The sequence below is a fragment of the Spodoptera frugiperda genome, chromosome 22 (genome assembly GCF_023101765.2).
Source record: "Spodoptera frugiperda isolate SF20-4 chromosome 22, AGI-APGP_CSIRO_Sfru_2.0, whole genome shotgun sequence".
NCBI classification, from domain to species: Eukaryota; Metazoa; Arthropoda; class Insecta; order Lepidoptera; family Noctuidae; genus Spodoptera; species Spodoptera frugiperda.
In genome coordinates, this window is record NC_064233.1 from 7,702,972 (window position 1) to 7,730,934 (window position 27,963).

Genomic DNA, 27,963 nt, shown 5'->3' on the forward strand with positions numbered 1-27,963 from the left:
TACAAAATAATGAACATAAAACTGGGAAACTAATCTAAAACAATAAAACAGTTAATTGTTTAACCCTGTAACTGTATTTGTCACATAATATATGCGACAAATATTTCCGTGTCGTATTGTTGCGAAAGTGTACATGCATGATATTTTCGTTCTATTCACACGATTGCTCCTTATTTAGTGTAGATATTATATTTTTTCGATTTGTAGCCGTTCGCCAGTGGCTTGGTAATTATATTTAATTGGGCGTTTAAAGGGCTAACAGCATCAATAGGAATCGTCTTTGGGTTATTAAATTCGTCGATATTTTGTCTACGTAATATGTATTAAATCAAAAGCAAATTTTTATTTGCATTTTACAATTAATTGGTCCTCTCAAACATGTATGTATAAATTTACCCCATACAACACCACAAAAAAGACCCAAATCATTATAAAAAACCAAAAAACCCAAAAAACTAAAAAAATCTCTCTCCACAAGCAGTCTCCACGGGCGCCCGCCCACGGTCCCGCGGTCCCGCCCACCTGTAGCGGCGCATATTAACCCGGCGGCGGCGGGCGCGCCACCATTGCCGGCACCGCCACCTCGCGGACAACATCCCAACTGCATACACTCACAGGTTAGTCACACCATTTTGGATTTTGGTTTTTTTTTTTCGCATTTTGACGTAGGTACGTTTTTTTGACGATTTTTTAAAGTAATTTTTGAGAAAAAAATATTTTTTGGTATTTATTTATTTACTAAAAATAAACATAATTAATAATTACACATATTTTGTAATATGTTTTATTTAATCAAGCAATATTATGAAGATATTATTAGAGACTACTAAAAAATAAATTATATTAAATAAAAAAATAATTACAACTAAAATATTTACAACTTAAAAATACCTAAAAAGAAATTCACAAGAATTAATTGTTTTGATATTAGAATTGAGAGGGAAAAATTATAAATGAATAAGAGGGAAAAATAATTTCTTAATGATTTTTTTGGGTGAGAAATAGTAATTGTAATTTTAGTTTAATATATTTTTCGCGGAAAGGACAACAAAAAACGTTTAAAGGAAAGTACTTACAAAAAAAAAAAACACGCTGAAGCAATTAATTATTTTTTTTTGTGAAACAGGTTGATGTATTTTTTTGGGAAAAAAATACATAAAGCCTCCTTCCTGGCGACCTGATATTTGGTACACGCTTTTAATCTTGATGACCATACAATATCCTAAGCCCATTAAAACTGTTTAACATAAAACAATATTTTTATGTATCTTGTCATAGATCAAATGTTTCCAAATGTTACTCAGTAACATGACCACAATGTAAAAAATATATATGCTAAAAAAATTAGGAAAAAAAACAGTATAGCCCATTAATTACATATTTGCAGACTATGGGTGAGCTTTTTAGAACATCTTGTTCTAAAAATAAAATTATAAATCGCCATAATCAGGCTGAAACCATGCAAATTAATAAATAAATAGACGAATTAACACAGTATCATGCAACTATATCAAGAAAAAAATTGTCCATACAATAACGAGAAATGTTAAAATTACAATTATAAAAAAAATAGTCAAAACTGTAGAATTGTGGATGCACGCTACCTTTATTATTTGTAATAGCTATCAGCATTTTCAATTGATTAAAAATTTTAAATCACAGAATGAAGGTGATACCCGGTGTGGAGGAATGGCTAACTTGTTTTCATTAAAAAAACACTATCTACTTGACCAATTGCTTCTCGATTGATTGGTCGCTCAAACCACATAAGATGTCTCAGATTTATTCCTCGGTTGGTATTTCTCCCCTCTCCTTAAAGTCAGCTATAAATAAATCGTTATCTGATTTTGAACTCTTCTATTTTCTATTTGGACATTTTAAGCGAAATAATTGACATATTAATTATGAGAATAATGAAAATTAGATTATAATGCCTACAGAAAAGTACAGAAAGTAAATTCTCCGCTAGCGTCGGTCAACAAAAATGATTTTATAAGACTTTGAGTGCATTTTTTTTTTAAATATCAAAATACTTTTACATCAACCTAGCGATTGCATTTTACATTTTCATTTCAATTGGATAATACAATCGAAAAACAGTAATGTCAAACACGTCCCAAAAAAAATATATCTTAAAGAAACTTAAAGTTGATTACTCCCAACTCCCCTAATTTTAATGTCACTCGGGCATACACTCAGCAGTAGACTTCTTATATCTGACATCATTACGAAAAACAACAAAATAACTAAAAATAAATATCAGAAATCTCACCTTTTTCCTTTACGAAAAAAAAGAGAAAAAATTCAAATCGTCGTTCTAATTTTCAAATCGATTCAAGTATGGCGGACACCTACCTTTGTCAACGGTCTGCCCGTTGATATTAAATTATTTCGCTCATTTAACAATATTTATGGCTAGATGATTACTTAGTAATACTTTACGAAAGTCCCTTTTTCTTATTATTTTCCATTTTGTGGAATAATTAAAAGTTATTTGAACGTTAAATCATGTTTCTGTTAGGTTTTGGGTTATTGGTAGTTAGTGTTGCCGGTAAGGGCTGGCTTGTTAGGTCCATTCAAAGACGTCAGTCTCATTTTTGAGTAGAGCTATGTGTGATATGTATACAGGTAAAAAGCTTATTAAATATAATTTATGAAAGAAAATCGGTAGCACAGAAAAATAACGGTTCTATGTTAAAAACAAGTTGTCGTCAGCGAAAAACAATAAAATTGTTTTTAGTTGTTTTTTGGTTTTACAACACTACACTTTTATTCCAAAATATTTTAATCTAAATCGGTGATTTCTATCTACCAGACCTTATTTTCTCAAGTTACTTTAATTTTAAAAGTCCATGTTCACACATCTTTCCATATAAAAAACATAGCTTAGCTGAGTCCGTTTCCACCAGTGCCAAACTATGTGTACCAATGAATATGATTGGTGAAAGCCAAACGCATCCACAGCAACGTACGTCGTATTTCACACTTTTTTTTTCATTTAAAGCATTGCTAGTATTTTTTCCTGTGTCATGGATGCGTTTACAAACATACAATTTAACATACACATGCCACTCAGACCCGAAACAACAATTTATGGAATAACACACACAGACTTGCTCCGTGCGGGAATCGAACCTACTCGTTGCGTGGCCCAGGCACCGCACTAACCGTGCTGTCATGTACATGGACCCAACTACCAAATATAACATATACTAGCCTATTTGACACATAGCATCGTAAACCCGTCAACCCAAGTTGTCATATATTTATGGCACTACTAAAAAGTAGTGGGTAGCAATAATCACTTAGTGACTTCCCTGAAAATATTGGGGAACCACTCTCACTTGAAAATAGTAATTTTTGTTAGATATGTATATCTTGCAGTTTTTTGGCCTGTGTTAGTCAAAGTCGAAGTCAAAGTCAAAATTATTTATTTCAATTAGACCAGGAAGGCACTTTTGAACGTCAAAGCAAATATAATAATATTAATAACGTCTGTCTGTCGGTCAGTCCTTTAGTGAAGCTATTTGCTCGTTCCAAAGTTCGTGTTCGTGGACGAGTCCAGAGCGTGCGTTTCTATTTTGTTTTTCTGATGATGATACCTGCTTTCGTTTGGACCAGGAAAAATATAGCTATGTTTGTCAATAATCAACATAATTAACAGTGAAAGAGCCATGCTTCAGGCTCGACCGGAGTGATACCACGGCCTCACAGAAAACCGACGTGGAACAACGCTTGTGTTGTGTCTCATTGTGTGAGTGAGGTTACCGGAGGTACAATTACCCTCATTGCCCATCTTTCGAATCCTCGACACTCCAAATACTCTTAAATTCCTGACCCCCAAAAGGCCGGCAACGCACTTGTAACGCCTCTGGTGTTTCGGGTGTCTTAGATCGGCGGCGATTACTTACCAATAGGTGATTCGTCTGCTCGTTTACAGGCTCATTTAAAATTTTCTTAACTAATAGAGAAGTTTCGATATTGAAAAAAACACTGTTTTGTTTACATGATAAATTATTAGAGTACATAGTTAAAAATAATAATACTTGCATTAATTGACTTAATAAGCTAAAACTTTAGCTTATTTTTAGTATTTTCTTAGAATTAGAAGAGAAATAAGTGTAATATTTGTGACGCAAAAGTTACGGTATCACATCTCACAATCTCAAACAAAGTTTAAGGAAAATATCCTTTTAGACGTTTCGAAAAACATATTTAATTTTACTGGTTGTAAACATCTCTACATATTTATTAACATTTTACATCATCACGCCTTTTATCCCCGAAGGGGTAGGTAGAGGTGCACATTACGGCACGTAATGCCACTGTACAATGTACACCCACTTTTCATTTCCACCATTTGTGTTATAAGTCCCATGTGATAGAGGGTGAGCTTATTGCCATATACCAGGTACAATTCCAGATTCCATGCTACTAATGAGAAATTTTCAAAAACCGAAAGCAGCCCAGTAAGCGGACTACCTAGCAGGTTACCGGGGCTCCGGGTAGTAAAGGAGTAGGAACGGGGTAGTTTTTAGTCAGTAAGAGCACAGAATAATAAGTAAAGTAAGAGTCTGACACGATTTTCCCCTTAAAAAAAGCCCAGTAATACTTTGCCCGACATGGGAATCGACTCATTGCCCGTCAGTCGTAATTGCAATCACTCAACCTACGAGGCAGGCATAAACAGAGCTGAAAATAAATATCCCACAGTTCAAAACCAAAAAAAAAACAACAGGACTTATGTTTATTTGCACAATATTTTGTGTATCTGTCAAACAGAGATTGTATTTTATAATCTGTGGAGACAATAGACAGGCGCCATATTGCGATACGTCGCCGCTCGTTATCGGAAAGTGCAATCAAATTAATTTTAGCTTCACAATTCCAAATTGAATTGTTTTTAAATCAAAATCCTCAACAAACATACTTTTTCTATCACAAAACGTCAGTCCTTTTAATCCTTGATGGTGTAAGCAGAGGTGAAGATAGCAATGTAACCCTTATTTTACACAATTACCTACCTTATTAACTGATGAAACTTATATTACAGGAGATTATCAAATTACGTGCTATGAATGAGCAAAATGACCTATTATGACTCACGTATTCCTCAGTCAAGTAGCGTTTGACTCTAAATACCCATACTAACCCCCAAAGGGGTGACACAGCGAAAATATCTAATACCATTAACAAAAATACGCAATCCAAATAGATAAGACAATAATCACCGAAATCACTACATAGTATAAAACAAAGTCACTTTCTCTGTCCCTATGTCCCTTTGTATGCTTAAATCTTTAAAACTACGCAACGGATTTTGATGCGGTCTTTTTAATAGATAGAGTGATTCAAGAGGAAGGTTTATATGTATAATACATGCGTAATATATCACCATTGCACCCATGCGAAGCTGGGGCGGATTGCTAGTTACATAATAAATACTAACGAATAATATAATCCCACGCAATTCCCATTCTAATAATAGCTAAAAAATCTAAATAAATATTAATATCAACTACAGATAAATGCCTATTTTTAGCCGCCAAAATGAAGTCACTTAACCTATAAACTAAAGAGGTTTCATACATTTAAAATAGCCATTAAGAAAAAAGGTTGGCCATAGAGTAAAGATTTGTAGATGTCAAACATAATTGGAGGGAAAATTCTTTTGTTGTGATTATTTTTAGATCGATTAGGTTAGATTTTATTATTTGATTGTGAGTACAATTGTTGTCCTCAAGAGCTTTAGTGTTCCGTTTGAGTGGGGATATGTCGTCTTGTGTATTTATTCGGTATATTATTAGTGAAAAAAGGTCAAGTTAAACAAAACTGGTTGGTGGTTGTTCCCGGTTTGGAGAAGGATGGTTTTCAATGCGTATTTGTAATACAAGTTTGTTTATTTATTTGTTTGATTGTATGTTATTGTTTGGCGATTTAGTTATGATGGTTAGATTTCTTTTTGATTGTTAATTGAACGTTAGCTTCAATACAGGTGTCCCTGAAGTCAACGTCCAAATGGCACTAGGTGATCGGCAAGGTTCCAACTGGTTGCAAAATTTTTTTTTGTATCGACTTTAACAAATTATGTGCAAGTTTCCATATAAAAAAACATAGTCTAACTGAGTCCGTTTCCATCAGTGTTAAGCTATGTGTAGGTACCAATGAATATGAATGGTGGAAGCCAAACGCATCCACAGCAACGTAACATAGCACATCTCTGGTGGAAAAGCACGCTTAACATTATCATCGTATCAATCACTGTTGTCCATTATGTTCATGTTCCAATAAAAAAAATGTTTTTATAACTTATTTCTTTTTTTAATAAAATAACACACCGTTTATTTTCTATGGTCGTTAAAATATTTAGTTGTATTAGGCTATGCTTATGCTTCTGTGGACGAGTACTACTTGTAGTTTCATTTAAAAATCATATGAGTGATCTCCATACTGTATAAAATATAAATAGTTCAAACTCATTCACAAAAATACAGTAACAATTTAACTAAGAAACACATTTAAACCTAACCTAACCTATAAATGAGCTGGAACAACGGAATAACACTTAAATTGTCCCCAATCAAATGGTAAGTCGTATTCGTGGCGTAATTAAATAGAATTAAACAATTAATCTGTGAATTAAGATGTTAGAAGGGTAATGGGGTAACGGTAAAAGATTTTACACGTAACTTTACACGCGTTTACGCGGGGGCGAAACTGGTTTTAAACTGATTTCGCACGCGAATCGGGAATGTTCGTAAATTACTTTTGTAGACGTGGAGAATTTTATGTTACGTGTAAGTCGGGTTGATATATCAAGCCCATCAAGTAATCTTAAGGTTTATTTTTAGTTTATTGTAAAAATTATACATGTATTTTATCTATCTTAAACCCATTCATTCATTCATTTTAAAACCATTCATTGGTACATATAACTTAGTATTCGTGGAAACTGACTCAGCAAAGTTATGCTTTATATGGAAAGATGCGTGTTATGGATGACTTCCCTACTATCGATACATCGCAGACTCGAGCTGCGCATCTTCCTCGCACAGCTACATAGCTTAGTATCGGTGGAAACGATCACATAATTTCTCAGCTTAGTTATACATAATATCTTCGTAGCATAGCTCCATACATTTCTGGTGGAAAAGTACCCTAAGGGTTATATTTACTTATACTTTATTGTAAAAATAACATGGATCCATCTTCATCTTTAAATTCTCGTAAGGGAGTCCTCTCCTCAACTTGTGCAGATTAGTTGTATATTTACTCTGCATAACTTTATGCAGAGTAGCGTCAATGTTTATTTAACTTCTTTATGTTTTCAAATTGAATTAACTGGTCCGGGGTACGAAATTTCTTCACTATTGTAATCTTCAAACATAACAATAGGGTAGATGTCTAATTTTTACTTTAATGTCCGTCTTGTAGATTATTTTAAAATATTAGACAGTACATACTTTTCTTACGATCATAATACCCCGTCATCATCCCTATTATAAAGATACACATTGGCCTCCCTTTTCCTGGTACATCCAAAAGCCTGATTAAGCCTTGAAGAAGTGTGACTCAGGAGACAGATTATAAACTCATTGCTCCAGCCTCCTTCATATACTGGCTGAGTTTCTGTAGATTGTCAGGTCCCTACGGTGTTGTTCAGAAATTGAGAGCTTCTGCATACGTGTATCTTATACGTAGAGTAGCTTTTTGTTAGCAGATTCGTTTATTCATATATACGATCTACGGTTTTTAAAGGTGGGAGAGCCATGCTTCGGCACGAATGGGCCGGCTCAATCGGAGTGATACCACGGCCTCACAGAAAACCGACGTGAAATAACGCTTTTTTTTGAGGGCTGAGAATAATCCAATGACTTCTCCCGTCTTGGGTGAGGCGGTAGGAGTGTCAGACGCTTACTGACTAAAAACCATGCCGCTCCTTCTCCTGCTTTGGACCGAAGCCCCGGTATACCCGCTAGGTAGTTCGCAGCTCCGGAGTGTTACCACGGCCTCACAGAAAACCGACGTGAAAAAGCTTGCGTTGTATGAGTGAAGTTACCAAAGGCCCAAATACCCCTCTTCCCAATCTTCCCAATTCCCGATTCCCCAACAACCCTTAAATTCCTAACCCCCTTAACGCAGGCAACGCACTTGTAACGCCTCTGGTGTTTCAAGTGTCCATGGGCAGCGGCGATCACTAACAATCAGGTGATCCATCTGCTCTGTGATTGAAACAGTCATATCTTAGTATAACACTATGAAAAGCTAAGTCACCTCCTACCTAAATGGCACCAAGAGAATACATAAATGAACAGAACGAAACTCTCAAGACACAACTTATCTCAAAGCTAAACTGCTAAGATGCATAAAGTTTTATCAAACAAGACATTTATAGCGTCAGAAATATGCAAAACTATAATCAAAAAGCTGTGTAATTAACACTTACAAACAAAAGTAGTTTCTAGACTTCAGTAAAGTGTTGCCAAAGTTGGCGGGAATTTATACCGCGCGCCGCCATCTTGCACGTTCCGTTTCTAGTTACTGTGTTGCCAACCGTGAAAATAATATCCGTCGTGGTGTGAATACTGCCTTTGCCTTTGACGCTGACAACACCGTGCTTTATTATTCAAATATTTTTGCTCGTGCGTAATAAATAATAAAAACTTCTTGGTTATAAATTAGTTGATGTTTAATCTAAGATTGAGGTTTGAAATTAAGGATTTTGGTATGCGAATGTCGTGTGGTGTTTCATTTTATGATGTGTGGCGATGAATACGTGTTGTAAATTATTAATAATGATTTTAATTGGTTTTGTAAAAGACAACGTGCGTATCTAAAGTATAATTTGAGCTAAGATGAGGTAGGTGTCGTTGAATCTTGATAGTCTATTTATTAGTGGCGGCGGCGATTGCTTACCATCCGGTGATCCGTCAGCTCGTTTACCGGCTTATACCACAAAAAAAAAAAACTTAAACTTAGTAGCAAAAACTAAACCAACTGAAAATTACATTTATTGCATTTGTTACTAAACATTTAAGAATTCAACTAGCAAACTTTTCAATCAGAATTAAAGTTAACACGATAAAAATAACATACTATGTTTGGAAACGGTAAAATACATCCACGTATCTCAGATCAATCAGTTATCAACAGAATCGCCACAGATAGGTACTCAGCTGACTTCTAATCATAGACACAGGCATCCCACAATAACTTTCTAAACTAAAAACAACAGTGTGGTTGAAAATTGGCATCCACCCGCATTCGTAACTACGCATGATGAAAATTGTGGAGCCGCTCTATTGTTCCCGGGGCGGGAAATCAACTGCATAGTGGTGGGGAGTGGGTGTATCGATATATCGATGATTATTGTAACTGGTAACGTTTTGTAAGATTGCAAAAAATATTCAAACTCAAATTCTTTATTTGCTTGTTAAGGTTTTACACAGGTCTTAATTTAAATATTATGAACAGCTTAACGGCCTTTTTCGGGAGTTTCAAATTTGAGAGCTACTAATTGCATTTTTGCATATTAATAAAGAAAAATGATACCAGTATAATTTGTGGAAGGTTCGCATTAAAGATACTTGTTTTGGCAGTTTGTGAATTTAAATGTAATCTATTTTCAATGCTTCATTCAACTTAAACTATAACGGGTGTAAGGGAAACGCTTCCGAAAACAAAAACAGGCGATAGTGCTGGTGATTACTGATACGAAGGCACCAAAAAAAACGCGAAAAAAAAACCAATTTTTTACACTTTTTTTTCGGTTTTTTTTAGGTCACTAGCCTTTGATACATACAAAGAAATAGAATCGCAATAAAAAAAACCATATTCAGTAATTATTTTTCAAAACGCAATGTAAATTAATTCAATCAGCTGTGAAGCCACGGGTCAACTAACTCGACCGCGCAATACTTTGTTGCACGTAGTAGGCACAGCGGTACAGACTATGTGTGCGTGGGCGAGCCCTACACTACTACATACGCAAACGTCAAGCGCCAAGCCGACGCGCCTAAAATAAAACAGAAGTGACAATAATGATTAAACATGCATTATGCCTACACTGCTAACATTTTGTTTTATTATTTTACGTAAGTTCGTTTTTTGTTTTTAAGCTTTTTTAACTTCACTATTCTGATTTATTATTTAATCATCATTCAATCATTTAATTATTATGTAATCATTAAATCATCTTTCTAAACGAACTACAAATCAAAACATTTTGCTTACCTTAAGTAACATACCAACATGCCGTATAAGTGACACTGAGATAGTTTTATCCCTAACGTCCAGTACCGTTAGGTAGCGATAGTAGGTATCAATTTAGTCCGTTTTGCTTCACTACTAAGAAGCCTTCACACGTTCATGCATTTAGTTTGATTCTTTATTAATTAACTTATTAAAGATAAAATAACTGAGAAACGTAATTAAAGACGAATAAAACAGTAGCAGACAAAGGAAGCAAGAGGAGTGTCTGCAATTTATTGATCTTTGAACAAGAAGATGGCGCCGACACCGCGCCGCCACCGGGTAGATCTTTTCGGGGAAGTTCGAGCAATGTTGCCACTTTTATTTGAATTTTTGTATTAAAATTTGCATTTGTTTCTTCTTTATTTCTTAAGTGTGCAAAAACTATTATGAATCAAGTAACTATTAAGATAGTTTTTCTCAAGTTCATCAGTAGTAGGTCATGGGGTAAAAATCAAGACCTCGCAACAAGGTATTTTTTGTTTTTTTATTTCGTCTAAGTATTATTTACATAAAAATAAACTGGCAACACTGTTGGTACTTGTGCAACCGTGCAACAGTTTTAAAGTCAGTATTTCCTTGCGAATTACGTAGACGCGCCTAATTTTGTTCCGGTTACGTTTTTAGAATAAAATTACAGTTTTGTTGTTATTGTTAGTTAATTGTTAAGTTTCTTTTTAGTTATTGTTAAGTTTCTTGTTAGTTATTGTTAAGTTTGTGTTCGTGTTGTTAAGTTTGTGTTCGTGTTGTTTAACAATGCCACAACCGTACGTGTACAGTGCTCGTGAATACGGCAACATGTTGATGTGTTTAGGCGAGGCCCGGGGTAATGCTTCCCTTGCATTAAGGATTTACCGGGAAAGACATCCAAACGTGCGGCATCCCTCTGATTCTCGTATAATAACGGCAGCATTCCAACGAGTTCTAGAAAATCGCCCGATTGCTCCCGCTGCGTCAGGTGGTGGGCGACCAGCTGATGTACAATCGGAGGAGCGTATTTTAGAGGTCGTCCGTCGAAATCCACGCCTAGGCACACGCAGCGCTGCTAAGTTGCTGCGACGGCGTAATGGATCAGTCGTCTCTCACTGGCTGGTGCATAAAGTGTTACGGCGTGAGAGAATGCGCCCGTACAAGGTACATAAAGTACATGCGTTGGTTCCCGGTGACCGTGAGCGTCGTCTTAATTATTGCCGCTGGCTAGTGGGCCATCAGCAACGGAGTAGGTTCATTGAGCATGTCATCTGGACGGACGAGGCGACATTCACAAGGAACGGTCTGTGGAATAGAAGGAACGCTCACGTGTGGTCACAGACGAACCCATACGCCTGCCAACAAACTGGGCACCAAACACGATGGTCCGTCAACGTTTGGGCGGGAATTTATAACGGCCAAATACTGGGACCAGTGTTTTTGCCACAGCGACTCGATGGAGCACGTTATCTAGAACTGATCAATGTACATGTGGACAACTTTTTAGATTCGTTGTCGCTGGCAGAGTACCGAAATACATGGTTCCAGCACGATGGTGCCCCGCCGCACGTAGTGAGAAGTGTCCGTGAGCGTCTCTCGGTGATGTTGGAAGACCGGTGGATCGGCAGGCTAGGGCCACAAGCTTGGCCACCTCGTTCGCCCGATCTAACCCCCTTAGACTTTTTTTTGTGGGGATACGTTAAGGAAAGAGTGTTCGACCGCGAGTGTTCTAGTGCGGATGAAATGCGGCAAAGACTAATAGACGTATTCAATCAGTTACGTGAGCATTCTAATGAAGACCCAACTTTGATGCCCCGTCTTCATGCGGAAACATATCGTCGAGCCCGCCTCTGCATCGAGATGAATGGGGCACAATTCGAGCCCCACCTTGTTCGATCGCAAAGGATTTAGCTAGGTAAGTGTTTTACAGTAAACAATACGCTTCAACCTATACCTACGTATTGGATGAATAGGCGCGTGTTTCACCGTACCGCCCGCCGCGCCGCTGGATCGTGCGGGCGGCACGGTAGGTATGAAAATTGCGCGCGCGTGCGATGTCGTTTACCTTAAATTCTGTACGCTGTACATTGCGGTTTTGAAAAATACTAAATCACTAATACATTAACCATTTGGTGAATGGTTATTGTTATTAAACTGTGTTCGTATAATAAAGCAAAAGTCTTTTGGCTTCGAGAGCGTTTTCCTTACACCCAGTATATATCAACAGCCTATAAGTGGCCACTGCAAAACAAACGCCTTTTCTCACACGGAGAAGGTTTATGCTACATTCATTTTGATTCATTCGTTGATTAGTTGGCTATATGAAACTTTTAATATTGTTTTACTAAGCTTTTCACCAATAACGCATGTAACATATTTTACATCTTTATGCTTACAATACTTGAACATCTGCATTCTATAATGACCTGCACGAAATTCCAATATTGCAAAAATATTGTTTATAAAGGGTAATCATCGATATCGATAAAACTCACATCATACCCCATCCCTCAACCACTTGTTGTACCTCGGGGTAATTTTCTCGCGGGCCCCATGAAAGGCGACATAAACGCAACTTAAGTTTAACAGATAAACACCGACATTTTGTGAGCAGATTTATTTTGTAAAATAACCAAGAGATGAGAAAGTGGCGGCCATTTTCGTTAAACGGTTTTTTTTTGTTTATTGCTGCATTGTTTTATCTTTATTTAGTATACAACTGTGGTCAAATACTAGATATTAAGTTTGCCCCAACTGCATTTCTGATGAAAACAAAATAGCATCTTGGAACGTCTTTGAAGTTTATAATTAGTTTTAAAAATATAATTTAAAATACTGAAATTTTCGGACGTTGTAACGTAAAATAGAAATGAATGGTGTTCATTTGCATTTTATTGTAAAATTTCAATGAAATATTAAACACAAATCTTTGACCCATTCTTGCGTTTACGTTTGTAAACGCAAGAATGGGTCAAGGTGGGTACAAGTTCACATATAATATATCCATACCCGAAACAACAATTGGCGGATCACACAAAGAGTTGTTCCGTGCGGAAATCGAAACCGCTACACGTTCCACGGTAGCCAGTTGCCCAGCCACCGCGTCAACCGTGCAGTCATAAATTATTAATGTATGTCCACATCTCGTGACAGATCACTTTTGGTTTTACTTTTTACCTGATACAACTTTGCTATTGTAATCGAGGATAAACATGTTTTTTTACCGTGATGGAAATCCTCATGGTCTTCCCGTGTCGTGAGAACGACAGGGGCGCGTGCCGGACTTTTACCGGCTATAACCACAGCGGTGTTCCTCCACTGCCTGGGGCCTTAGTGTGCAGGGACGGAGCTATGTAGGTTGTATAGCTCCATCCCTCTTGCACTGATCAGTGGTCAATCATTCTGACACAATTGTAATAGCAGACTAAGGCCCCTGTTACCGTGATCTCCACACCCGGCAGGCTTCGACCTACGGCGTTTGCGGCAGGTCCCGCCACGTTAGCGGCCCTGGGAGGCTGCTTTCCTTTCTCGAGTGGCGAGCGTAGAACACTACGCTAACGCTTATTCCTCAGGACAAATCTATAGCTACAATCAAAGTAACTCTAGTGTATCACATTAGCAAACACTTGAACACAGCTATAAATAAACTTGTTAACAAAATAAAATCCTCTTCAAAATCAGAAAATGACAAGAAACACGTTGTGTGAGTGAGGTTACCGGAGGCCCAAATAAGGAGGGTCCTTATCATTCTTCCCAATCTCTGATTCCCACAACCCTTAAATTCCTAACCCCCAAAAGGCTAGCAACGCACTGGTAACGCCTCTGGTGTTTCAAGTGTCCATGGGTGGCGGTGATTGCTTACCATCAAGTAATCCGTCTGCTCGTTTACCGGCTTACGACATAAAAAATAGCAAACACCACAGCTATAAATAAACTTATTAACAACACATAAACCTCTTCAGAATCACAAAACGACACGAAACAGCCCTCCCCCACTCATATTTTCACAAGCAACTTTCACTTCAACAACTAATTGTTTAATCAAATCCCACACACATGTTTTATCAGATTAATTAATAAATAATTAACATAATCACATTAAGCTGAAAACATCGATAACGAACTTAATTTTATCGATAAACCCGAAAGTGTTGACACATCACTTTAATCTGTGACATTTGTTATCGATAGTGGGTACAACACTAGTTTATGGCGCCTTAATTAGTGTTGTGTAAGTGATCTCTAGTGTGGGCAATAAAATACTAAACCAGAGCTGTAAAATACTAGACGATATGTAATTAGTTACACTTGAAAATTAAATGGATAGTATAGTGTATAAGTAACATTAAACATTGGGATTAAAATGCGGTGACAACAGAGTAGAATCATCATCATATCAGCCATAAGACGTCCACTGCTGAACATAGGCCTCCCCCAATAACTTCCAGACAGGCCGGTTGGAAGCGACCTGCATCCAGCGGCTCCCTGCGACCCTAATCAGGTCGTCTGTCCACATAAATCCGGTGACAGCAGAATAGAATACACCATGTCAATATGACTGCCCCTACTCTTTCCGCGGGTATCTTGAGACTTTGAAAGTCGACCAAAAGTTCATTTTGACAGTTGATATGATGATACGCTCAACGAATTTTACGGCAGATATGAACATTCCCTAATCCAGCAGTGAATCATCTCAATCAGTCATGGACTTTTTTATGGGACAAGTGCGCCCAAACCGCTGCAACTCCTGTAAGCCTACAGTAGACCTTTAAAACACTGGAACAATAAAATCCGGCGCGTCCCAATGACATGAATAACTATCTTGGATCCCGTAACGTTTTTAATCTGAAGAAATAATTAGAGGAGAAGAAATGTAGGATTTCTTGTTATCCTAAAGCTTGATAATAAAACTCTTGAGATTATTTAAAATTACTGTATTGTTCAAACTGATATGAGTGAATGAAAGATGAGAACGCGCGGTATGCGTGATGACCGAAAGCGAACTGAACGCAATTACTAAAAATTATATTCTAACAAATTAATAGAAATGATGACGCGTGTATTTTACGCGGTTTCGCAATTATGTCGAGTGTAACTCGTACATGCTCCCAGGCGGGAAGATGAGGTTAGTGGACTTGATGATGAGATGAAATTGATACAAGGTGATTAAACAATAAAGATTTAACCTAAAATGGTTTATGGTTAATCATGATGATGTACCTATAAGATAATTAACAATCAGGTTTGCTAACTAAACTAATTTTCCGATAGTGTAAATACCGAACGAAGTATCGGAGATGTACCACTATTTTGCTTATCGATACGCGCACTTGTTTTTGGAGGTATAACTACTTCACTTAGACCACTTGATTTTTCACCACACTGCACTACACTTGTACACTTTGAGCACTGATTTTCCACTTTGGAGGAGACGGTATGCAGCCTCACTGCCGCAGCAGCGGTTGTGCCGGCCTGCGCCTGCTCCTCCGACGCCCCATCAGCTGCTGCCTGCCGGAACACTTGGCTTCGTCCTCGTACACGTACACGTTTCACCACGTAGACGATAGCCGTCAATAACATTACTCCCATGATGATATAAATTGTTGCGTAGTGGTGTACGTCATGAGTGGAAACAGTTTCTATTATTGGTGTGTTTTCTTTCATGATATCTATTTGTTCTCTAATTTCTTGTAGCTGTTTGTTGGATTGTGTCATGTCCTCCAACTGAACTGATGTAGGAACAGAGGTTTTAATTATATGATTTATTGGGGCTATTCTTGGAGCTTCAATTTTGGAACTGATCATGATTTTACTTGTCTCAGATCTATGTGCGAACACAAGAAATTCAGCTGATTTAATTATGCAACCGGCATTTATTGTGAATAAACCATTGCCCGTTAGCTGGACGGCGGTAACTTGATCTTCGCACAATAGTTTCATATGACACTGGTCGCAACAAAAATAAAAATATTCATTTAATTTGTTTAATTCTCGCCATATATTGGCACAAGAGCTTGTGGTCGATTTGCATATCCTTGTCCCGGGTAATCTTTCACACAAATTCTGGTCATCCTTGATATGATAAATAGGTTTCCTCAAATAACATAGAACTAAATTAATATTCTGATGCGTACATTGTTTAAGATCACTTTCTGAAACTGGTATTAGTGCATCCTTCTTGAGATTAATTGCGGCATATTCCGCTATTGGTACTACAGTTGTCGTTTGATTGCCGATCAAGTAGGGCAGGGGAATGAGTCTATAGATTTCATACATATCTCTACCAATAAGTGGAATCTTAATTTCAATGATGAGATATTTTAGCGACATTCTAGTCCGTACCTGTAGTAAATTGTATACATCTGCTAAATTAAAGCTGTCGATGGGAGATGATAAATCCTTCGGCAGTTGGCCTGATATTATGTTTAACTCATGTCTTAATTGTTCAGGACTGAGCAGTTGGAAATTGAACTTGCCATTGTAAATATTTGTTATTGTGTCTAAGAGGGTAACTTGTATATTCCTCAAACTGAATAATATGTTATTTGCAATCATAGCTGTTTCTATGAAGTCTGATGACAAAGAAAGGTTTTGTATTCCTTCATTGATTTGATTCAAAGAATTTTCTATATTATTTATTTTTTGATGAATCAATTTATGATGATGTTCCATAGTATCTTTTGTTCTCTTTAGCAAATTGAACTCTGCTTCGACGACTGATGTCTGATTTTTCCAAAGTGCCGCCAGATGATGTTCATTGCTCCTGATAGTTGCAATATCCTTTTCATATTTTTCCGCGAATTGTTCATCTAAGACCCCAAATAAACTATTCGCTACGTATCCAATGCCATTTATGAGCCCACGGCGTTTACGTTGCCTGCTGTTTGTATTTGTCTGATAATTCATTAGAATATTGTTATTATGTTGCAATTCCTTGAACCCATGCCATAGTTGTAATATGATCGCAGTGCAGTGTGACTCCGTTTTTATTAATGGACATATTTTTTCTAAATAGTCGATATACTTTCGTAGAGTCACATTTCCTTCATGATAAGGCTGCGTATCATAGTAGACAACAAGACGCCACTGGTCTCGTATTAAATGCATATTTGTAATGGAATCAAAATAAAGACTGTTATTGTTTTGTAGTGACGTAATATTGTATACGGTTGGCGATGCAGGTGCAATGACCATGAGAAATAATAATAAAGACATGACTATTTTCGAAAGACTGATCGGTTTGTTTTTAGACTGTTTAGAGGTTTTAATCTCTTGATTTTCTTGCGAAATTTCATTTTTATGTTGTTTTTCATCGTCTTGACTTGAATAAAGTATAGAAAGTTTGATAATCGGTCGCTTGATAAAACCGTTTTTTGTTTTGAGGGTAACGACTCTTACATACTGGTCGCTTCCCGGATGGAGCTTTACCACCTTCCCTAGTGCCCATTGGCCGGGCGGAATGTTATCGTCCTGGATAACTACTACATCGCCGATTTTAATATTCTCTTTCGGCTGTCGCCACTTGCTTCTTACTGAAAGTTGTGTGAGATATTCGTGACGCCAGCGTTCCCACACATCACTTATAATTTTCTGCACTAACTGCCATCTAGTTCTCAGATCCTTTTCTGTTTCATGGATCGTCAATAGGGGTCCACTACCCAAGAAGTGAGACGGCGTGAGAGCGTCGAGCTCTTCAGGATCATCAGATAATGGACAGAGCGGTCTTGAATTGAGGCATCCTTCTATTTGCGTTATTAGGGTACTGAATTCCTCATAAGTTAGTCGTTGTTCACCTATAACGCGTTTAAGGTGATATTTTAAGCTCTTGACAGCTGCCTCCCATAAGCCGCCTGCAGATGGCCACGATGGGGCATTAAAATGCCAATTGATACCCATTTTTGCTATTTCTGATTTACATTCTTGTTGATTGACTGATTTAAGTATTTCTGCGTATTCTTGTTGTAATATCTTATTTGCTCCGATAAAGTTTGTACCTTGATCGCTGTACAAGTGGCCGGGGGTCCCGCGTCTAGCGGCTAGTCTCCGGAGAGCAGCAAGAAAGGTCGATGACGTCATGTCCGATACCAGCTCTAGATGGACCGCTTTGGTGGTCATACATATAAATACAGCCACGTATCCCTTCGTGGTCTTGATGCCGCGACCCTTGTTGGCCTTTATATAAAAATGTCCTGTGTAATCAATACCTGTATGAAAAAAGGGACGGGAGGGGTTTACCCTTGATGGTGGTAAATCGCCCATCATCTGAGCTGCTCTCTTTGGGTTCTGTCTCTTGCATGTCACACACAGGCGTAATCTCTTTTTTACGATCCTGTTACCGCCCAGCAACCAGTATTTTTGTCTGATAAAGGATATTGTAAGTTTTGCCCCACCATGAAAAGTAGTTTCGTGTGCTTGATCAATGATAAGTTCTGCTAATCGGTTGTTGGGGATAATCAACGGGTGCTTCATTTCCGGGTCCATGTTAGCGTGTCTCAATCTGCCTCCTACTCTCAACAAACCATCTTTGTCTAATAGGGGGTTTAGGCTTAATATCTTGCTCGATTTGTTTAAAGGTTGTCCTTTGCGGAGACAATTAATTTCATCACAAAACTCACTTGCTTGGTTTAGTTTGATAATTATGTTTCTTGATTTGGTTAATTCGTCCACTGATAGGTATTCCGTATTTTTCCTACAAATAATTCGATTAATCCATGCAAAAATTCTAATAACTTTGTTGATTGAACTGTATTTCTGTATTAAATCATTAACTAATCCAATTATAAAAGTGTTGTCTACCGTAGCAACGTTAACTTGCTTACATTTCTTGAGTTCTAGATTCGTGATAAATTTATTTTTCCCAGCTTCTTGGTCTGGCTCGTATGTTCGGAGCCAGGCTGGTCCTTGCCACCATAAGCCATAGTCTTTAAGTTGGGCAGCAGTCAAACCTCGGGTGGCGCAATCCGCAGGATTTTCTTTCGACTTGATGTACTGCCAGCAGTTAGGGGGCATCACTGCAGTCACTTGTTTGACGCGGTTAGCTACAAAGGGTTTCCACTTGTCTGCCTCCCCATTTAGCCATCCCAATACTGCCATACTATCGACCCATCCAAATATCATGATATTATAGTTGTTTAAACATGTCTTGATTTTTGTCATCAATTTTGACAATAAAACTGCTCCACTTAACTCCAGTCGTGGCAACGAAGTATTTTTATTTACTGATACTAATTTTGTTTTTCCTGCTACCAATACAACAGAAGAATCTTGATCTCTTTTTATTTTACAGTAAATGACGCAAGCGTAGGCTTTTGTACTTGCGTCACTGAATCCATGTAGTTCGATGGTGTCATATTGCCTTGTTTGCAACCACCGCGGTATTTCAATTTCATTAATGATGATTATATCGTTTTTTATTTTATCCCACTCTTTCTTTATTTCTGTTGGTATGGGTTCATCCCATTGTATTTTGGTCTTCCATACGTCTTGAAATAAAATTTTTAGCTTGATAGTAAGGGGTGAAATCCATCCAAGGGGGTCGTATAGCTTGGATATTTCGGATAAAAATTCTCTCTTTGTCATGTCTGAGGTTGCACTATGAGTTATTTTTGACTGAAATAAGAACTTATCTTTCCTAGGATTCCAGCCAAGCCCGAGAGTTTTTGTAGACTCCACTTGTTTAAAGTCAAAATTTTCTTGATCACAGCTAACATCCTCTAGAAGTACCGTCGAGTTTGCTTTCCACTTTCTAAGATTGAAGCCCCCTGCTTGCAATAGTTTTATCAAGTCCTCTTGCAGCTTTTTCGCGGACTCTATAGAATGAGACCCGTGTAACAGATCATCCATGTAGAAGCTTCCCTCCAGAGCTTCAGGGGCTAAGCTGTCTACATAGTTGTCTCTTTCATCTTGCGCGAGTTGCTTAAGCGTCATCATGGCTAAAAATGGAGCCGATTTTGTGCCATAAGTCACGGTAGCTAGCTGGTACTCCTTTATAGACTGATTTTGATTGTCTCTCCAAAGAATTTTCTGATATGATTGGTCCAATGGACTGACCCAAATTTTCCTGAACATCTTTTCGATGTCAGCTGTGTACGCATATTTGTATTGCCTCCACTTGATAATAAGGCTCTGTAAATCCTGTTGCAGGTTTGGACCCCTGTACATAACGTCATTCAAACTTAACCCACTTGATGTTTTAGCTGACGCGTTAAATACAACACGTAGCTTGGTTGTAGTTGATTCGTCCCGTAGTACACAGTGATGAGGCAAATAACAGCTGAGTTTCATATTACCGCTGTCGTCACGTTCCTTGACCCCACGTGTCATATGGCCTAACGACAAATATTCGCTGATGAATAGTTTGTACTTTTTTGCATTTTCAGGTTGCCTTTCGAATTTTCGCTCTAATTGATAAAATTGAGCCTTAGCTTTGTTCTTAGATTCACCTAAACTTTCTTGATGGTCAGGTTTAAAGGGTATTCGGACTACATAGCTGCCGTCATCCCTTCTTGATGTTGTTTCTTGATAATATTTAATACACTGTTGGTCTTCTGATGACAAATCTGACGATTCTGTGATATCTTCTGTTTCCCAGAACCTTTCTATCTCATTTAAATCGTTCAAGACCACGTTGCATTGAAAGGAGGATTTAACGTTGCCGCTTAAAATCCACCCTAGCCGAGTTTGCTGCGCTGTAGGTAAGTTCTGGTTTTCTCTACATATACCCTCCATTAAAATAATACAGTAGACGTCAGCTCCTAGTAGTATGTCTACAGGACGACTTTTATAAAATTCAGGATCTGCGAGCTTGATATGTTTGAGGTATGCCCAACTTGGTTTAGGTATGGAGCAATTTGGCAAGTTTTTTATTAAAGTTTTCATGATAAAAACATCTGTTTCGAAATTGAAATCTCCCTCTGTTGACATGCAATGTATACTGATCATTCCTTTGCAATTGTTCTCCTTGACGCCTACTCCTGATATTACGCCTTTGCATTTCTGACGGGGTATTTTCAATATTTGGGCTGCGTTCTCCGTTATTAAGGAGGTCTGCGAACCCTGGTCTAGGAGGGCACGCATTACATGATATGACCCGTCAGCAGCTTTTACTTTAATCATTGCAGTGGGCAGCAAAACTTCAATTGGGTCTCCTTGCAGCGACACGTGACTGCTACCTTGCACGTGTAATGATGTTTGTTGTCCCGTGGCTGTGGCCGATGAACTTGTTTCCGGCCGCGTGCCGCGAGGAGACATGCGACTTGATTCAAACACCTCATGCAATATTGAATTGTGTTCTTTATTGCATTCTCTGCACCTTTTGTCTGATTTACAAGGGTGACCATGATGATTGTAGAGACAATTATAGCAGAGGTTATTTTTATCTACCACATTCTTCTTGATCTGTGGAGGCATGTCTATGAATTTTTGGCAGAAGTAAATACCGTGTTCGTTATTTTGACAAACTACGCACCAATATTTATTAGGTGTCAACTTTTTCAAGTTTTTGTTTCCCATGTTGTTCGACGAAATTACTCGAGTGCTAGAGGAAAATGAGTTTTTATAATAGTTCAATTTCTGATGTGGTTTGTTTGTATTTTTCCCAGTTGCTTGATTCTGATCGTTTGAGCTTGATTTTTGCGTGATATTATCTTGCTTTCGACGTGCCGATTCTAAAGTGGTGAATTTAGTTTCCAAGAATTCTAGGAATTCCTTTAGATTCGGTATTGCTCTTGGTTGTTTCACCGACTCCATGTAATCTTGATACGTGTCAGTGTCCAACTTTTGTGACAAAATATGAACCAAAATAGGGTCCCATGATTCTGTGTTAATGCCTAAATTCTTGATTGCGTTTATGCATTCGTTAGCAACATCATGTATGCGCTTGATACCATTAGCTGATTGTTGTTGTAGATTTGGGATGTTTAAAAGAGTATTAGCATGGGCAGTAAAGATTAATCTTGTATTATCGTATCTGTTGGTGAGAATAGACCAACTTAGCGAATAATTACTTGAACTAATCTGTAAATGTTGGATTAGCTTTTCAGGCTCTCCCCTAAGTTTACCTTTAAGAAATTGTAATTTTTGAGCATCAGATAGAGACGGGTTGCGGTGAATGGTTTCTGTAAAAAGATCCTTAAAGGGAATCCATTGACTATAACTGCCAGTGAAAACAGGTATATCCATTTTTGGTGTTGTTTTTTCAATATGTGCAACCGACCACATCTTTTTATTAATAGATTTCTTGATGTTGTTATAATGGGACTCATATTTAGAAAATTCTTGTTCATATTGACTATTCGAACCAGATAGTTCTGAATCCAGCTCCCAGTGTAATTTGTCAATAACCGACCAGCGGGACTGCAGAGTACGCAACAGGTCTTCGAATTCCCATTTTTCTGAGACAAGTTCTACATTGATACTTGATACAGTTCTCATGTATGCCTTGAAGTTACTTAATTGTTTTTTCAGCATATCTTCAGTCTTGCTACTTGTTGCCTTATCTTGCTCTTGAGGATTTGGCAACACAAATGTTGGTGGTTTGAGTATAGGCGTTTGAGGCCTTTCCTCTAACCCGGTGCTCTTTGACGGCAAAAATTTCTTGATCGTATCTCTGATGGTTTGGTATTGAGATTGGATGAGTACGTACTTTTCACTTGAAAAATAGTGAAGCGACGCATCACCGACGTTGACTAACGCGATATGGTTGTTATTGAATTGAGACCAGTACTGATCTAGAGTGTCCAACCGTCGTTGGATATACTCCGGGGTTTTCCTTTCTTTTCCGTCTTTTTTAAAGTTGGTAAAAAGCGTTTCGAGCGCCCCTGCGATCTTTTCCTGTTCCGAAAGGAGCTCTTCTACCCGCGACATGATAAAAATCGGTAAAAAGGAAAGATCTTACTTGATAAGCCTTTCTACTTGATATGAAAGGGTCACCGTACGCCTTGCTGCTACGGAACTTGGCTGCAGTTCTGTTCTTGATGCAGATGTGAACTCTCGTGCGCCTTGATGTCACGAAAGCTCGATCCTTGATAGGTTAGTGGCGCTTCAGTAAATTAACTGATAGCACTGGCCACGTCGTTAAAGTCAGAACCGGAACACGAACACGTGCACTATATTCGCGCTAAGGTCCCGCTTTACCGAAAGCTCGAAGGACCATGTAGGATTTCTTGTTATCCTAAAGCTTGATAATAAAACTCTTGAGATTATTTAAAATTACTGTATTGTTCAAACTGATATGAGTGAATGAAAGATGAGAACGCGCGGTATGCGTGATGACCGAAAGCGAACTGAACGCAATTACTAAAAATTATATTTTAACAAATTAATAGAAATGATGACGCGTGTATTTTACGCGGTTTCGCAATTATGTCGAGTGTAACTCGTACAAGAAAAGAAAACTATAGTTTCCGAACGACTGTAGTTCAAACTGCCATGGAACGTGGGCTAATAGCCCTAATTCCATTATTTATAAACTTTTAACTATAACACAACACAAACCCATCCCTATCGATACCCCTGATCTAAATAACACCCCATCACTACTCTGTGTAACGTTAATTTTATAACTCTATATACGTTTTGGATGCATCGAGAGGGTTGCAAACATGGCCGCAGCATTGTGTGCACTGCTCTCGAAATATTGCACATTTTGCTAATTTTATTGCAAGCTATTTTTGTTAGGGCTATTTTAAACGTAGCGTGGGTCGATGTTTAGGGCGTTTTAATCTATACTAATATAATAAAGCTGAAGAATCTGTTTGTTTGTTTGTTTGAACGTGCTAATCTCCGAAAATACTGGTTATTATTTTTGTGTTGGATAGTGCATTTATTGAAGAAGGCTATAAAACATCACGCTATGACCAAAAGGAGCTGAGTAGAGCGAGTAAAACCACGCGGAAGTAGCTAGTTGGTTAATAAAGAATGTTACTACCGCACTCAGAGACATTTTATTATTACTACAACTATTCCTTAGTAATGATTTTAAATCGAGAACAATTGCTAAGGACTGGGTTAAATAACCTTTAAATGACGGTTAGTGTGTGAATTCACATGTACACATGACACGTAGACCCAAAACAACAATTTAAAACACAAAGAATTGCTCCATGCAGGTAGTCAAACCCGCTACACGTTGCGCGGCAGCCGGTTGCCCAGCCACCGCACCAACCTTGCAGTCAATAATTAAAACTGTTGTATGATAAATAGACTCACCTCTTCCCTAATTGACATAGGACTCATATCATAGCGGTAATAGGAGGTTATAATAGAAATTACTATTTTACTTCGCTACATAGTATAAAACAAAGTCGCTTTCTCTGTCCCTATGCCCCTTTGTATGCTTTAAAACCACGCAACGGATTTTGATGCAGTTTTTTAAGACAGATAGAGTGATCCAAGAGGAAGGTTTATATATGTATAATACATGCATAATATATCACCATTGCACCCATGCGAAGCTGGGGCGGGTTGCTAGTTCACAATAAAATATATTAAGTTAAAATTGCTTAGTGCCGAATCAAGTTACAATAAGTAGAACCTAGGCATAACTTAAGACACACTTAACCCTTGAAAGAGAATACAATATGACCCATTAATGCCCTTTATATTCTGTTGTGTGGAATTTGTTAGCAGTTCATGGTTAAGTAGCTCGCCCATGGATTAATGGCATTTCGTATTAGGTTTCGTTAGCACAGAATAAATAGGTAGTACAAATATGTGGTTTCGGTAGCTGAATTTCTTAGCTAAAGTCAATGACCGATTACAGATAGATGAACAGACCAGTCCTCTGGTCACGGGATACGTCGAACAGGCTTTTTTTAAAAAAAAAAAACGTTGCCCCACACTAGGATTTTCTCCTGTGTCGTGGGTGCGTTTACAAACATACAAGTTCACATACACATGACACCCAGACCCGAAACAACAATTTGTGGGTCACACAAAGAATTGCTTCGTGCGGGAATCGAACCCGCTTTACTTTGCACGGCTGCCGGTCGCCCAGCCACCGCACCAACTGTGCAGTCAAATTAAAAAATAAAACTTAATACCGTCATAAAAAATCAGTTTAAACCAAAACCAGTTACAAAATATTTAGACAGGGCTTCGCCTAGATATACCTATATGTATTACGTAGTGATAATCTTCATTTGTGAGTCGACCCAGTGAACCGAGGCGCGATGATACGAGTATCTACGGATTAATCCCGCGCGCGCGCCTGATGCTGATAACTGTCACACATCATCACACATTCGTGTTAATTTTATTTTCGGTAAACTAGGTTTTAGACACGCGTAGAGTACAATAGAAAAAGTGCCACGTGGTTAATTATGGAATAGATTATATTTAGCACTCTTGCTCTTACTGTGGGTGTGTTAAAACTGATTAAGGGGATTACACGTTTGGCTGAGGCAACAGCGCTTGTTAATAAACCTGAACCTTTTAATCTTCCAAGCATAGAGGTTGTATCCGGAGCTGCGGACTACCTAGCGGGTTTACCGGGGCTCCTGCTCGAAAAGTAGGAGTAGGAACGGGGTGTTTTTTAATCAGTAAGAGTCTGACACTCCCTCTCGCCTTGCCCAAGGCGGGAGAAGTCATTGGATGATTTTCCCCCTCAAAAAAAAGCCTGTTAAGTGTGGGGATAAGACATAAATCTTTTCAACAGTGCACGTCTTCCAGCTAACTAATATGACCACTCAAATTCATATCTATTAAACATAATTTACTTTTGTTGCAGCCAAAATGCGTTTCATCCTATCCGCCATGTTGTTGCTGTCCGCCATCTTGTCGTGCGCGACGCAGGCGCAGTACCCGCGGCCCCGTCGCCCGGAGCGCTTCGACACCGCCGAGCAGATCTCCAACTATCTCAAGGAGTTGCAGGAGTATTACTCCGTGCATGGGAGAGGAAGGTACATATAAGGGTTCATAATTTTATAAAATTATTGGATGCAAGTGGTTAGTCACAGATAAAGTTCAACGTCGCAAGTAAAGTTTGCTTGCGAGAATAGCTGGTATACCGTATGAAGAAACTTCTTATGACTTAATTTAAACCACATATTTGTTATCATCTTGACTGACAATATACGAAAAATGAGCGAAATAGGCCCAGTAGGTAAGCCAAAAAGTGTATTATTCTCTTTGAGCTAATTTGAACACTCTTTACAAATACGGCATTGCATCAGCCGCGCCACATGTCCGTAACATTCCTAGACAACCTACAACATTTCAGCTCTTCTGTGACTAAGGAACATGGAGCTGTTCACACAGAATTTAATACGTGATTAATTTCAGTATTTATTTTGTTTAAAAAATCTAAGTTTTTTTTCGTTCAGTTTTCGTTGAAATATAATACTTGTAGTTTTATTTAAGTCATATCTGCACACTGTATAATAAAATATTAAGTTTTTTCTGTACAATTAGCGAAGAGGCTAGCAATTACCTATAATTGGTTACAACACAACGTGATCCTTGAATGGAACAATTCGCATCTAGATGTGATGTGTACGTGAAATTGTGTGTTTGTAAACACAACACATCCATGACACAGGAGAAAATCCTAGCGTGGGGTTCACGTTAATCTTCCCTTTGAGAGAGCACACTCTGTTGCTGGCCATAATCCCTACGTTTGACGGTAGTTCCATTTAAAAAGTTGCAATGACAGTAGTCCCATGCTGGGCGCCAACAGAAGTTGTGTTTATTTTGGTATTGAAAAAAAGTGTTGTAGCGTTTATCTGTTAATATGTTGTAAAGTGTGTGAGCACAGTGTAGAGAAACTTATTTATTTGTAAAGATTTCAATTCATACGCTGTATGAATAAAATAAAAAGTCCCATGTTGGGTGTCAATATTATTACATGATTCAATTAAATGTGTATTGTTTATTCTATTTCTATTCCAATTATAATTCGTTAATTGCTACACACTACACTACGTTGTCAAAATAATTTTAGTTACACTACTTCGCAGTAGATGTCACTATTACAAGTCACATGTCACTATTATGAAACAACGCCATCTATCCTCAAAGTACTGAACTACGTTTACCACTGCGTTTCGTAAGCCTTGTTCCTTCTTGACTTTGTCCGTAAAAGGGTTTTAACGACATCTATAATTTTCTTTTTATTGACACAGTTATAATTTATTACTGCCTCGTTGGTCGAGTGGCTACAAGCGTGTTGGACAAGGGGTATCGGGTTCCATTCCGTGGTCGGGCGAAGTATTACTGAGCTTTTTTCGGTATTTCGAAAATTTCTCAGTAATAGCACGGAGTCTGGAATTGTGCCCAGTATAAGGCAATAGGCTCACCCCCTATTACATTGGACTTATAACACGAATGATGAAAAGTGGGTGTACATCGTAATGTGCACCTCTGTCTATACCTTCCGGGATAAAAAGCGTGACGTTAGATGTTACAATTTATTATTTAAAAATTTTAGTTATTTAAGTAGCGTATGTATTAGTTATTTAAGAGATTGACGTGTAAAATAGTTACATTGTAACCTATTTGCAAAAATAAATATCATTTATCATTTATGTATTTACAGATACGGCAAGAGACAAATGCACATAGCTGATGCCTCCGTGATCTTCAGAGAAAGTCCATTCTTCGAGCACAACCTGAATGACGAACCGGTATTCAAAAACCTTGGCTACTAGTAAATACAATACAATATAAACATAAATAAATATAATAAACAACACAATACAATACAATAATCCAGAATAAAACTACTTATCTGTTAATATTTATATT

General features: G+C 37.9%; 2 protein-coding genes across 2 annotated transcripts; one reads left to right on the forward strand and one right to left on the reverse strand.

Moving 5' to 3' along the window:
• Nucleotides 1-542: 542 nt before the first annotated feature.
• LOC118279937 (pro-neuropeptide Y-like) lies at nt 543-27,956 on the forward strand. The gene is made up of 3 exons (XM_035599801.2): nt 543-617; nt 25,949-26,120; nt 27,755-27,956. Exons 2-3 carry the CDS (start codon nt 25,954-25,956, stop codon nt 27,864-27,866), a joined length of 279 nt encoding a protein of 92 aa, XP_035455694.1. The 5' UTR covers nt 543-617; nt 25,949-25,953; the 3' UTR covers nt 27,867-27,956.
• Nucleotides 15,100-23,602, reverse strand: LOC118278645 (uncharacterized). Its single transcript, XM_050702640.1, has one exon. It carries the CDS (start codon nt 23,083-23,085, stop codon nt 15,478-15,480), a length of 7,608 nt encoding a protein of 2,535 aa, XP_050558597.1. The 5' UTR covers nt 23,086-23,602; the 3' UTR covers nt 15,100-15,477.
• Nucleotides 27,957-27,963: the final 7 nt, after the last annotated feature.

What these genes read in the sequence shown, in the direction of transcription:
- LOC118279937 (XM_035599801.2), top strand. Translation starts at nt 25,954, where the DNA reads ATGCGTTTCATCCTATCCGCCATGTTGTTGCTGTCCGCCATCTTGTCG. An exon ending in TCCGTGCATGGGAGAGGAAG is followed by an intron (nt 26,121 to 27,754) that starts GTACATATAAGG and finishes ATGTATTTACAG; the next exon opens with ATACGGCAAGAGACAAATGC.
- LOC118278645 (XM_050702640.1), bottom strand. Translation starts at nt 23,085, where the DNA reads ATGTCGCGGGTAGAAGAGCTCCTTTCGGAACAGGAAAAGATCGCAGGG.